Source organism: Pseudopodoces humilis, chromosome 17 (assembly GCF_049639895.1).
Source record: "Pseudopodoces humilis isolate 2021_Gansu_Grassland_sample_001 chromosome 17, ASM4963989v1, whole genome shotgun sequence".
In the NCBI taxonomy this organism is placed as follows: Eukaryota; Metazoa; Chordata; class Aves; order Passeriformes; family Paridae; genus Pseudopodoces; species Pseudopodoces humilis.
This window is the reverse complement of record NC_142216.1, coordinates 438,776-451,624: the sequence shown is the minus strand read 5'-3', so window position 1 is coordinate 451,624 and position 12,849 is coordinate 438,776. Positions and strand designations below refer to the sequence as shown.

The 12,849-nt window shown below is 55.9% G+C and overlaps 1 protein-coding gene across 1 annotated transcript; it reads right to left on the bottom strand.

The window, feature by feature from the left end:
* Positions 1-879: 879 nt before the first annotated feature.
* GRXCR2 (glutaredoxin and cysteine rich domain containing 2) lies at positions 880-4,120 on the bottom strand. The gene is made up of 3 exons (XM_014253071.1): positions 3,782-4,120; positions 2,093-2,308; positions 880-1,059 (listed from the first exon to the last, which is right to left on the bottom strand). The coding sequence occupies exons 1-3, from the start codon at positions 4,118-4,120 to the stop codon at positions 880-882; spliced, it is 735 nt and encodes a 244-aa protein (XP_014108546.1).
* Positions 4,121-12,849: the final 8,729 nt, after the last annotated feature.

Genomic DNA, 12,849 nt, shown 5'->3' with positions numbered 1-12,849 from the left:
GAAGTTAATGCTTTAGAGAAAAAAACACCATTTCCCCTGTTTGCCTCAGGCTCTCGCAGCCTCTGTGCAGCAGTGGCAGCCTGCAAAGGACGCCCATCATTGCCTCATCTCACTAATTCCGAGTTTACCTGCTGCAGATTACAACATGGGATTAGTATTAAGCAAGAGCTGTCCTGCTCACCCTCAGCCTGCTGCTGAGAAATGCCGAGCAGCATACAGAGGAGTTTTGATGCAGCCCTTCCTCGTAGGGAGGCTAAAACTTAGTAACTGCTATTTAGAATAATAAATTCACATGCATTTTTGTGTATCTCCAAGTTTGGGAAGGGTTTTCAATTCCCCCTATAAATCAGATCCCAAAGGAATTCCCGTGTCGCTGAAGCAGGTGTCAGAGCAGCAAAACCTCGGGAAATGCTCATGAGCCTGCAGGACACAGAGAGAGAACTGCACCAGCAGTGCCATTTTCTGTGTTCAGCAAGTTAAACCCAGAGAGGCGCTGCTGGGACAAACAGAGCACGGACCTGGGCTGGAATCCACCGCTCCCAGTACCCCTGTACACCTGCACCGGCACCCCCCGCACACCCGACACGGTGCTGATGGAACACCCCGAGGTCAGAGCTGGCTGTGCCGGGCTCGCAGCAGCTGCAGGAGGGACAGTGCCAGCGCAGGAGCTGCTCCAGCCCATTTCCAGCTGCACTTTCACAGGTGCTTCAGCCCCAGTGCCGCCCGCTCCCTGCGGGTCAGGGGTGCCCCTGGTGCCAGGGCACGCTCAGGGAGCCGGGCCTGGGCTGGCAGGGCAGGGCAGGGCAGGGCAGGGCAGGGCAGGGCAGGGCAGGGGGATGGCTGGGGGCAGAGGAGGGGGCTGTGTTCACAGGTTGCTGCTCAGGCAGCGCACACCCAGCACGGCTGCAGCCCGCTCTCGTCGCACGCCGGACACCGCAGCGCCCGGTACGACTCCCGGAATCGGTTTGCCAGCATCGAGAACTTGCTCCCATGGCACAGCGAGCAGGGAGCGCAGCCTGAGCCTCTGCACTGGGAACAGCCTCGCTCCGTGGTGCCCTCCTGAAGAGACAGCAGGAAAAAAATCTGTTAGTGGGGGTGAGAAACCAAAGTCAGGAACATTCCTGAAACAAGAGGAAATCCTGCCTCCGGCTCTTTGCCGTCACAGCTGCTCCTGACACACCGCTCTGCCTGTGACAATCAGGTCCCCACAGCAAGGACTTTGAAAAAACGGCTCCCAAATGCTTGGGGACAACTTGCGGCTTCTGCTCGAAAATGAGAGGTTAATGTGCCTTGGGCTTATGACACAACACTCCAAACTCTTCTTTCTCCTCTGCGCAGCTCCACCCATCCTCCTGTCATTTCTTTTCACACCATTTCCGCTCCGTAGCCTCAGGTTTGAGCCACGCTTCATTTCTCCAGGGATTGCTCGTCGCCGTCTCTCCCCAAATCCCTCACCACCACCACGCACACCACCCTCTTTGGAGCTGTCCTTTGTGCCTGCCTGTCTCCCACCGTGCCGGGCAGCCTCTTTCAAATCCCACCTTGAGTTCCTGGGAGCGGAAGGATCCTGGTGACCCACGCTCAGATCGGGCCAGACTCGGTTCCATGAAACTGGGTCAGCTCCACATGACAACGTCAGGTTTTGTGGGATCAAATCACGGTCAGACTGGTTGAGATTCTGACCAACAAAGATTCCCCCATGAGAAAGTAAACGTAAGACACAACCTTATTTCAGCTGATACTAAAATTTTAGCCTGAAGCAGTCTCGGCCACAGAGCAGCTGTGTTTAGCCTTGTCAGGCTGGAGAAACTCTGGCCTGCTCTTATCCCACTGGGAGGGGTGACAAGGGATGGAGCCCAGCCAGGCTCTGTAAATGCCAGCCACCTCCAGGGGAAGAAGTCAGTGGAAGACAGGAGAGCCTGGAAGCAGCACTGCTGTCCCCAGAGCATGATCTCAGCACAGCGTTGGTGGTTATCTCCTGGGGGAAACGAGGAACAGTGCGGTGTTTTTATCCAAACTGAGGAGCCAGACACAGAGATGGATGGGGCTTGGGTGGGCTAACAGGAAAAAGCACTTTCCATTTTCCTCTTACCTGCATATGCTGGTTGCAAGTGACCTTATTCTCCACGTCTTTTTTCTGTCCATCAAGAAATTGTTCTTTCTTTCCCCGGTACATGAAGGTCCAGTCATTCATTCCGTCAGACTGGATGATTCTTCTCATGAGCTCTTTCTGGTCCATCGGTGCACGGATGATTTTCAGGTTGTTGGTGTAGATGATGATCTTGCCAAAATCTACAACTGGGGAGGTCTGAAGAAGGAAGGTACCAGTGTCTCACCAGCATAAATTCATTCTGCAAACACTGATGGTCCCTGCACTCGCAGAAGAGCATTCCCTCCACCAGGCCAGCTCCCCGACCACCCCCCAGAGCATCCAGCAAGTTGGCGGAGGTCCAGCCCTAGTGGGCAAATTTGTATATTTTTTTCCCTAGTAATTTTAAAGCTAAACTTGGTCAAACATTTCCCTGAGAGCAGCACTTTGCTGACCTGGTCCCTCCTCCCTCCTCTCTGGCTGTCGTCTGGAGTTACTGGGGCCTATTGTTTCACGCACTCCTCGTATTTCACGCTAAGTGTCTGTGGCGAGAAGCCGTGCAAAAGGAGATGTTCTCCCAAAAAATGCCCCGAGTCACATCAGCTGCCAGGAGGTGGCTGGTGCCCTCCTGGCCGTGGGGCACCCGCTTCCCTGTGGGGAGAAACACGAGGTGGAGGCAGGTGGGCACAAGTCCTGCCCGCCTACAGGAGGAGAGAGCTCGCGTGTGCTACACGGACCGGGTGTCTCGAGCACCAAGTGCAGGCTGAGGCAGCACAAGCTGGTACTGGACAATGTGGTTACTCGAGGTATCTGTGTCTGGGGGACTGGGGAGGGAGAGGAGCGTTAGCCTAGAACGCAAAACAAATTAACGGGGTGGATAAGATCGCGGCAGCGCACTGTCTTCAGCCGGGAGAGATTCGTCGTGGTCTGATGTTTCCAGGCAAATTACATGTCCGGTGTGTCAACAGGTCAAGTATCAGCCATCTGGGTCTCCCACGCACGGCTCTGACGGGTACCAGGAGTTAACAGACTTGCAGTGTGCTCCAGTCAAGGCCATAAAAGGTATTTACACAAATTGCGTATGTACTGCCTCTTTATTAGGACTAAAGGAACACTTCTCTATCAGCGGCATTAATTATATGTTAAGAAAATAGCCAGTGAAACTAAGCTGGGATTGGCAAAGTAGCCAAAGAAGAATTCTGGCTGCCAGAGGATGTGGACACCCGGTACCCTGATGGCAGCACTGGCTTCCTGCCAGCTGAAGTCACACAACTTTAATATTTTAAATCCATCCAATTAACTTAATGCCCTCCTTACATTTTGACTGATCTAAATGCAGTAGGATTCCCATGTACAGACAGACATCGATATGTACAGAAATGTTCTCTTTTACTCTACCCAATGGACAGATGCAGATCAGCACCGGGAGAGGCCAGAGCACAGCTGGCAGATGCTGTTCCCTCCTTCCTGCGCTGTGCAGACCCTGAGGATGCTGCCACGTGTGGCATATTCAGCATACAGAATTCCTGGAATAGCGGCTGGAGATTCACAACCACCCTTTCCAAGCCCTGGCCTGACCAAACAGTTTTGTCTGGCTGAGGCTGCAGTGAGAGGCTCCTGTCACCACCTAACTGGGGCAGGATTTAGGCCGAAGCCGGTCCCCAGAGAGGGGACAGCCCCGGCAGCACTCACCCTGCAGTGGCTGGCACCGGGCTGGCAGTCGCCGAGCAGGGTCCCCGTGAGCCCGTGCTTCTGACCCTCTCGGAAGACGCTGATCCTCGGGGCGGTCAGGGCCGTGGGCCAGCGGAACCTGTTCTCTGGCACCTCCCCGGCCCCACAGAGACGCTCCTCGGGCTCGAAGCTGTGGCGCAGGAAACGCCGCGAGGGCTCCTTGGCCGGGGGCTCCAGCTCCTGCCCATCCTCGTAGACCTGCTTCAACACTCGCCCGCTGTAGGCCGAGGAGATTTTGAACCTCACCTTGCGGGGCCGGCCCTCGTGCCGCTGGCTGAGTTTCTCCTGGGGCTCATCCATCACTGCCAGCTCAAGCTGCAGGTCCTGGAGATCAGCTCCCAGAGCTTTGGGTCCAAAAGAAAACACTTCCAGCTTTCCCCCCCGCCACGTGATGTATAATTCAAGGTTCCTAGTAGTTCCTCTCATCTTACAGCAAAACCGACACCACTGCTGTATTAAATATTGATAGAAATTCACGAAGAGAAAATATCGCCGGTAGTGAAGTGAAAAAGCAGGTTGGTGAGTGGGGGGCCAGGCTGGACACCACAGGAAAAAAAAAAGGAGTTAACCTGGAAGGGGAGGATTAAATAGGAAACTCTACCCCTGTTTCTGAAACCGTGGAAATGTTTCTGACGTTCTAAGAACTACCCCCAAATGCATCATCCCAGTAGCTTTTCATAATTTTCTGACAAGGTAAAAAAGTTAAAAAGACACATTCAGAGAAAAAGCAATCCAGCCTCACAAACTGCGAATGTGAATAATACCTCTCCCGTTCTCACACTGAAATCCTGAGAGCACAAAGCTCGGTTGCATTTTAATCTTATGTGCTCCTCTACAGGTTGCGATTAATAATTAAATAAGATGTTCTCTTGTTAGTGCTCAATCCCTATTTGTAATTTTTGATGCTTCTTAGGGCCTTTTGGACCCTTCCGGGTTTGGTTTTCACTTTTAGGAGACAGTCACCGCCTCACGCAGCCCCAGGCCGAAGGGACTTCATTTCCCCAACAGTCCCGAGCCTCCGTCTCCTGGCAGCTCCCAAGGCACCCCATCCTCAGAGATCCCACCCATCACCCCACAGCCTCACCAGCCTTGTCCTGTGCCCATCCCCACTGGGCATCTCGAGCCCCTCTGACCTTCAAGGGGTAAAATGAAGAGTATGTGTGCTACAAAACACATCTACAGGTAGCTGCTCTCTGGGCTTTAAACATCTCCCAACACCTGCTTGAATGGCGTAGGTCCCCAGCAGGAGCTAAAACCTCTTTTTGTTTTGAGTTCTAAGGTTTCGGTACCTACCCACCATTCCGCACCAAGGGGGACTCCGCCTTGGCAGGACAGAGGCAGAGCTTCATGTAACTTTCCAGCTCAAACCCAGCGCTTGTTAAAGCCTAATGCTCTCAACAGGTTAACTCACTGTGCCTTTCAAAAGTTTGTTAATTAAATCCTAGGACGACAGTTTAGAAGCTGCCTGCTAATAATTTCACAGCACAGACCTTCCGCCAGCCAAAGAGCTGCCACCAGCAGCTTCTGTGGTGACAGACACTGCTCTGAGGGTCCCCTGGGCTGCTGTAAAAACGGCTCCTTGTGCCAAGGGCCAGGCCTGGGTAAGCACAGAGCCACCCTCAGCAGCCCCCACACCGTCACTGCAGGGCTGACCAGGCTCCTGTCCTCACTCACACGGGACAATCTCACTTTGGGTGAAAACTGATTCACATGAATCACACATGAATCAATCTCCTGCCACGTTCACTCGGGAAGCCTGATCCACCCCTTCCACTGGGAGCCCCGCTGAACCGGCCTCAGAATTCCCCAGCAGCCAGAACCTGACACAAACAGCACTGAGACACCTCCGCTGGAGGTCGTTTTCTTCTGGCTAAGGGAACAATCAGACAGGAAAGGAATGCAGAGCAGCAACGAGAGGACAGGGCACGAGCACCACTGTGAGCCCAGCAAAGCAACTGGAGGCTGTACAGTTATTCACAGGTGCTGCCGCAGCTCAGGTCCAGCTGGCCCTGAGCTTGTGGTGCTGGAACAGCCCGTCCTCTGCAGGATTCAGCCAGCCCCTGGCTCCTGCAGCCCCAGTGTCCTGCAGCCACATGCTCCCCGTGTCACCCCAGGGCCGGGACACGGAGGTGGCTGCTCATCCCTCACTCCCAGGGCCACTTGTTCCTTTTGTGTCCATGTTATGATGGCTCCCGCAAAGAAAAGATCACCAAACAGCCCTATTCTGCATTTCTCAGCTGTTCTGAACACCTCGAGTCAATGCCTCCACATTAAATATCCCAAATGGGGCCTCTCCGGGTGCTGTTTGATGAGGCCACCCCCAGCAGCACCCGTGACCCCTGGGGCCCGCAGGGTGAGGGATGCCGGAGCAGGTGCTCGGTGTGGTGGGGTGGCACGGGTGGGCACGGGATGTAGGAGCCCTGGCAGGGGTGGGTGCGGGATGCAGAGCCCTGGCAGGGGTGGGTGTGGGATGTAGGAGCCCTGACAGGGGATGCAGAGCCCTGGCAGAGGTGGGTGTGGGATGCAGAGCCCTGGCAGGGGATGCAGAGCCCTGACAGGGGTGGGTGAAGGGTGCAGGAGCCCCCGCCGCCCGCACAGCCCCGCAGCTCCCGGGGCCAGCGGGGGTTTGTTTCCCACAGCCTGCACGAGCCTTACTAAAAATACAACAAAAATAATTTTGCATTCAACAGTGATATCATTAAGTTGCACGACCTAGATCATCACAGCACTATATTTGACTCCAGCCTCTGTTGCAGAGCGTTTTCCTCTCCTGGCGGCGCAGCACGGGCAGGAGCGGGGGGCCAGGGCTCTGCAGAACAAACAGCCAGCCCCTGCCCAGAGCAGCACAGCACCTGCACTCGAGCCACTGCAGCAAAGCGGGGCCCAAAGAACCACAGTGAGCTGGACTTCAAAGGCGTTTCCACCTGCAAGCTTGGCTGGAAAACTCTTTGTTGTGCTGTGCTTCCTTAGAGCAGGCACTGCTGCCCTCCTCCCCCTGCGCCGGGAGCAGGATGGGATGAGCATCGGGCTTTCAGCTGCAGCTGTGCCCTGCCCACCCCACTGCAAGCACACAGGTCCCAGAGCAGCTGTTTCCCAGCTGCTGTGTGACAGAAACAGCAAGGCCTGGGAGGGCATTCACGGGCAGCCAGCACAGCCACCGCTGCCTCTGGCCTGGCAGCCTGCACCTGGATTTCATCATTCCTTGTGCCAGCAGTTACTGGCATCTGCAGCTAGAAGTGAACCTCAAAAAACACAAGCATTCTGCTAACCGCTGCTGGGGAGTTTCCTATTCAGCAGCACTGAGACAGTCTCAGCTGAGACTGTTTTATACTTGGGCCTTACAAACCTGTCCACACGAGCCAAGACAAAAGTCTGCTTCCAGCTGTCTCCAATAGATATCTGCCAGCAGCTCAGAACATCTGCAATCTTTTATCTGACATTAAACATGACATTTTTAAAATGAACAGTTTTAACAGAATTGTTAGAAGTGAAGAATGTTTTAAATATGAGCTACCCCATCCAGACCTGAGAGATCATAGAGTGCTGAGGGCTGGCTGTGTCATGTTCAGAGTTTGGTTTGGGATCCCCAGGGTGGGAGCAACCCCCACCACTGGCATTCCCAAACATCCCAAATTCCTGGTTCCAAAGAGAGCTGCCATCAGCACAGCCTCCCCAGGCTGAGGGATGAAAGGGGCAGGGCTGGGGGAGAGGAGCAGCAGCCAGAGCCAGCACGACTGGCTACGGGCTTAGCTCAGGCTGGATTCTCTGATGCAAACCTCTAACATCTCCTCGGGAGTCCTGAGCACCTCATTAGAGCTGAACTAAGCTGTGATGTCATGCTGTATCATCTGCCTCCATGAAGGGGCTGACAGGGCTTCCTTCCGTACTCAGCCCCCCGTTTTCACAAAAAATGCCAAAGTCGCAAGTTATTTAAAACTCAGGACTCTAAACACTCCACTGAGCTGGATTCACAAGACACGAGGGTGCACAGACACAGAGCTACATGTCCACACCTCCACAAACCCCTGAGCCCACGGGACTCCACTTTCCAGGAGTCCAAGCTGAAGGTTTCCCTGTGCTGGCACAAGGAAACCTGCCGCGCATTCCTGGAGGCTGAAGTCAGCGGGAGTGGAGGACGCCCAGCAGCTTACTCTGCACCTACCTAAGCACAAAAATCCCGAAGTCACAAAGAAACAAAGGAAAAAAACAGGAAAAAGAGCTTCAAAGAGGGAAATTCCCAGGTGCTGAGCTGTATCTACAGACACAGCTCTCCCTTGGCTTCTCCTGAGAGCAGCCTGGATATTCTGGACAAGTGCAGCCAGCTCTGGGAGCACTGCTGTGCCGGCACAGGGCAACTCCACCACAAGGGCTCAAGCCCCCTGTGTGTTCCCGCTGGGCTCAGGAGCAGCCTGGCGCTGCTCCCCTGACCTGTGGGAGAAGCCAACTCAAACCGAGCGCCCAGAGCGAGGAGCAGCCAAGAGCTGAAGCAGCCTGTAAAGCAGCAGCACACCCACGGTGCTTTGGCAGGTGCTCACCCCTCCACACTGCCCCTCTTGTGCTGCACCATCCCCTCCTAGAGCTGGGGATTTGTATCCTGCTCCTGCCTGCAGCACTCACCCGTGGCCACAAAGTACCTGGGAGCACTAAAGGTGATGCAGCCTTGCAAGCAGTGGGGTCATTTCCATGTGTTTAATTAGGCAACTGTAGCCTGATGTTTTCTGCAGTCAAACCTACACAGAGACCAGCTTCTGAAGGCCTGTGTTCGGGTCCATGCCTTGGAAACCCTGATTCCTTGTCTTGGAGAACTCAAACTGCACCCCTGCGGGTTCGGCGCTTACCGGGCAGATCCCAGAGAAGCAGGATGCTGTGCTTGGTGTTCCGTGGTTCTGCTCCGCGGGGAAAAAGGATGAGTGTACCAGAAATCCCAGAGCTGGGGGGCACTGGGCACTGTCTGCTGAGGGGCCAGGGGCTCCCAGGCAGCTTCAGCTCCCAGATGAGGAGCAGGGGCTGCCCACCGCCCCCCTCTCCCTGTGAGGAAGCGCCAGCCCTGGGCTGTTGGCTCAGAGGTATCACAGCCGGTTTTGTGTCTGCCCCACAGTCCCACAGGTCAGCTTTAATCACCCCCATTCCATTCCTGCCAGGTGCAGGGACCAGGCCTCAGGAGGAGGAAGAGGAGGAAGAGCAGAGGAGGTGCCCTGGGTGACCTCCCCAGTCACAGGAAGGACACGTCCATCCTCTCTCACTGTTGCTCAGCCTGGTTCCACCGCCAACTATTCCTAATGACACTTCAACAAACACACAACAATCTGTCTTCATGAAAACCAGTGAATAAATTTAATTTAAAAATACTTTTCTATTTCTGGACAGGCACCACTCTGCTCCAGCTACTTCAGAATCAGCTGAAGCCTTCACAGTACCCGACAGCCAGACTGCATAAGGCTGTAATGGCAAAACACAGCATTCAACCCTCTGTGAATGTAACAAACAGCTCCCCTAACCCCTCCTCTTTATGAAGTGTAGACGGGGTCTCAGTGTTCGGCTTCTGTCCTCCGGCTGATGTGCGTGTTCCTCATGAAGGGGAAAAAGGAAAAGAAAGCCTGAAGCACACAGCTGCCCGAGGGCTTGTCCCTCTGCGTGCCCCTCGGGGCTGGGAGCAGGGAAGTGGTGGTCGCTGCCTGCTGCCCAGCACAGGAGACCAGGCATTGATTTGGGAAGTGGAAAATCTTAGAGAGGCTCTTTCTCTGCTGGCTGCAGGTCCCCACACTCTGCGCATCCCTGCAGAGTCGCGCTGGCCTAATTACGTCTTCAAGCAGACACAACTTATTTACCGAAGGTGCTGGGCTCTGCCATGGGCACGGCGTGCGCCCAGAGCCCACGGCCGGCAGACACTGCCCGCAGCACCTGCCGTCCCCTGCCAGGGAGCACTCCCAGCCTGGCCCTGGGGGTCTGCAGACACGGCAGGTCCTGCCACTCGGCCCTTCCAGCAGCAGCGCTGGGCGCTGCGTTTGTGGGCGGGTAGGAGGATGAGCTGCCAGCTCAGATCTATAATCTGTAGCAGCTTGTAAGAGGCACCCCCTCTCCCTGCCCTCCAGGAGCTAAAAACAGTCTGAAAGGTCCCTCTTCCCCCAGGAAGGAGGCATGTGGCATCCACTTGCACGGTGCAGAGTGGCTGAGGCTTTTTATCCCCCCTGGAGGTGCTGTGCCCTCTCACGGCACACACAGCCCTGGCCGCAGCAGCGGCCACTGAACCCCAGCCCACTGCCCCTGCGGCACTGGGGGATGATGAGGACAAAGCATGCTTGCACTTCGCTTTGGGATGCGTTGGAGCTGTTTTCTGAGTCCATGTTGGAGCTGGGGGGAGCCAAAAGAGGCACCCCCTGGGGCAGACGTGCGTGCAACCACTCATGTGGAAGCAAAGGTGGGGCACATTGCTCTCAGTTCTGTCTCCCAGTTTCCAGCTCTGTGATAAACCTGTTTGAGTAACCCAGTCTTGCAACACGTATTTCAGCAGTTCCATCCCTTCAGCACCAGGGATCCATCCCCTGGGAAGCTGCAGAGGGCTCCTGTGGATCAGTGGGGCCGTGCCCAGGCAGAGGGCACGCCTGCCTGTCACCGCCTGCAGCCCCAGAGCAGCACCCCGCTGCATCCAGCCCTGAGTTAATTACAGCATCGGCACCAGAGACTGCTGAAATGAAAGGGAAGGATGAGCGGCTTTCTAACTCTGCCTTTATTTTCTAACCCAAATTACGGGTCACGTTGGAAGAGCGAGGCGGTGACAGATAATAAAGTTCGATGGAATGGTCTGAGTGTGAAGTGGAAAACCAGGAAAGCCTCACGTCCTGATCCCAAACTGGACACCGATATGCTGTGTGGCCTCGTCTCCTGGTTTCCTCCATGTAAACTGGGGAGCCGGGGGAGGCTTAGTCTGAGGGCATTCCAGAGATGAATTAGCTTTTGCCAAGAGCTCTGAGGATTTAACACGTTATATAAATGCGTTAGCACAGACAGCTTTTGCATTGCAGCAGCACCAGAGGATGCAGCCCGGATCGGAGCCTTGGCTGTTGTGCCAGCTCAGGAGCGGTGGGAAGAGCCCTGAGCCCGCCTGGGTGATCAGTACCCTGTGCCCCAGGCACGCAGAGTCACTGCCAGGCTCCGGGGAGCTCACCCACAGCACATCCCTGGTGGCATTCCCAAGAGATGGAGAGCACAGGGGGGCTTCTACAACCACCCATGCCACTGCAGACCCTCAGGGAGCCCCAGCCCCCTGATCCCCTGGGACCCTGAGTGTGCTCAGCACTGCTGGATTCCCCAGCCTGGCCCCTCCTGACCAGGCTCTCCAGCCGTGGCCAGTGGTTTCCCTTGGGGATTCACAGGAGCTGCGCACTGCACTGCGTGTGTGCATCCCCCCAGCAGAGCCTCGGTCCCAGGCACTGCTCTGAGAGCGCAGCTAATGCAGCCTGGCTGTTAAAGACCAGGAGAAGCCAAGGAGCACTCTGGAGATCCGGCTGGAGGTGAGCAGGAGCCAGCACGCAGAGAACCCTCCACTCAGCTTTGTTTCCAGCACCTCCCCACTGCAGGGTAGTTCGTAATTCTGTTTCCTTTCTAATCTAATGAAAATGCAAACTATGAGTGCTAATCACAGAGCACACATAGAAAAGGATATGTAAAAAAGAAAACAGCCTTCACCACCTTTGTTTTCAGTCAAGTTTATGTCAGGAATCGCATTTTGAAGCACTGGCAGATGAGCTGGTGCTGCTTGCTCATTAACCAGCCCAGCACACAGCACCGTATGACACACTACAAAACAAAAAGCACTGGAGCAAAAGGAAACTTGAGATGGAGCAGTGAGGGCATTGGTTCCTCCCATTATCCTGAAGATCTTTGTCAACATTTTAGTTTAGCCAAATGGCCACTGTATTACAGAAATATTTTGTTTTGACAGAATCATAATCTGGGCGGAGAACTCTTGAAAAAACACATTAACCCTTTCTACACCGTACTTCTGAAGAATCCTGAGAGTAGGGCAGGCAGGGATGACTGCAGCCTGACGGCATTATCTGAGACATCTTCGGATTTACAGTCTTGTCCTCTCATATTTGTAGTTCTCTTATGTTGAAAACACAGGGCTGAAACACGACAAGGTTTGTAAGGAAAATGGTCTTGGACCTTAACCGCCCCTCCTGCTCTCCTTAGGCGATCCATCAGTATGTGCGAGCAGGCAGGCCCGAGATAGGAATTCAGCTGATAAAGGGAATGCAAATTACAGGTGTCTGGGATAGTCCCTGGCCTCCCTTGCGAAGGCAGCGCCTCGCTGTGCCCCTCTGGCTGTGCCGGGCTCGGGTCTCACCGGGCCGGGCAGCACACGGAGCCTGCCCGCAGGGAGCAGGGGCTGCCCGTGCTCAGCACACGGCTGTGCCCCCTTGCCCCAGCAGCAGCCCATTCCAGCCTGCGACTGGGCAGACTGGGAGCTGCTGGGGCGCGGGTGACGGCAGCAGGAGGCACACAGAGGGTCCGCCCGGCCCCGCTGGCTCTGTCCCTGTGTCCCCGGCCCCGCTGGCTCTGTCCCCGTGTCCCCAGCCCCGCTGGCTCTGTCCCTGTGTCCCCAGCCCCGCTGGCTCTGTCCCTGTGTCCCCGGCCCCGCTGGCTCTGTCCCTGTGTCCCCAGCCCCGCTGGCTCTGTCCCTGTGTCCCCGGCCCCGCTGGCTCTGTCCCCGTGTCCCCAGCCCCGCTGTCTCTGTCCCCGTGTCCCCAGCCCCGCTGTCTCTGTCCCTGTGTCCCCGGCCCCGCTGGCTCTGTCCCTGTGTCCCCAGCCCCGCTGGCTCTGTCCCTGTGTCCCCGGCCCCGCTGGCTCTGTCCCCGTGTCCCCCAGCCCCGCTGTCTCTGTCCCTGTGTCCCCAGCCCCACTGTCTCTGTCCCCGTGTCCCCAGCCTCGCTGTCTCTGTCCCCGTGTCCCCAGCCCCACTGTCTCTGTCCCCGTGTCCCCAGCCCCGCTGTCTCTGTCCCCGTGTCCCCAGCCCCACTGTCTCTGTC

What these genes read in the sequence shown, in the direction of transcription:
- GRXCR2 (XM_014253071.1), bottom strand. Translation starts at nt 4,120, where the DNA reads ATGGATGAGCCCCAGGAGAAACTCAGCCAGCGGCACGAGGGCCGGCCC. An exon ending in CCGGTGCCAGCCACTGCAGG is followed by an intron (nt 2,309 to 3,781) that starts GTGAGTGCTGCC and finishes TTCCTTCTTCAG; the next exon opens with ACCTCCCCAGTTGTAGATTT. An exon ending in CTTGCAACCAGCATATGCAG is followed by an intron (nt 1,060 to 2,092) that starts GTAAGAGGAAAA and finishes CTGTCTCTTCAG; the next exon opens with GAGGGCACCACGGAGCGAGG.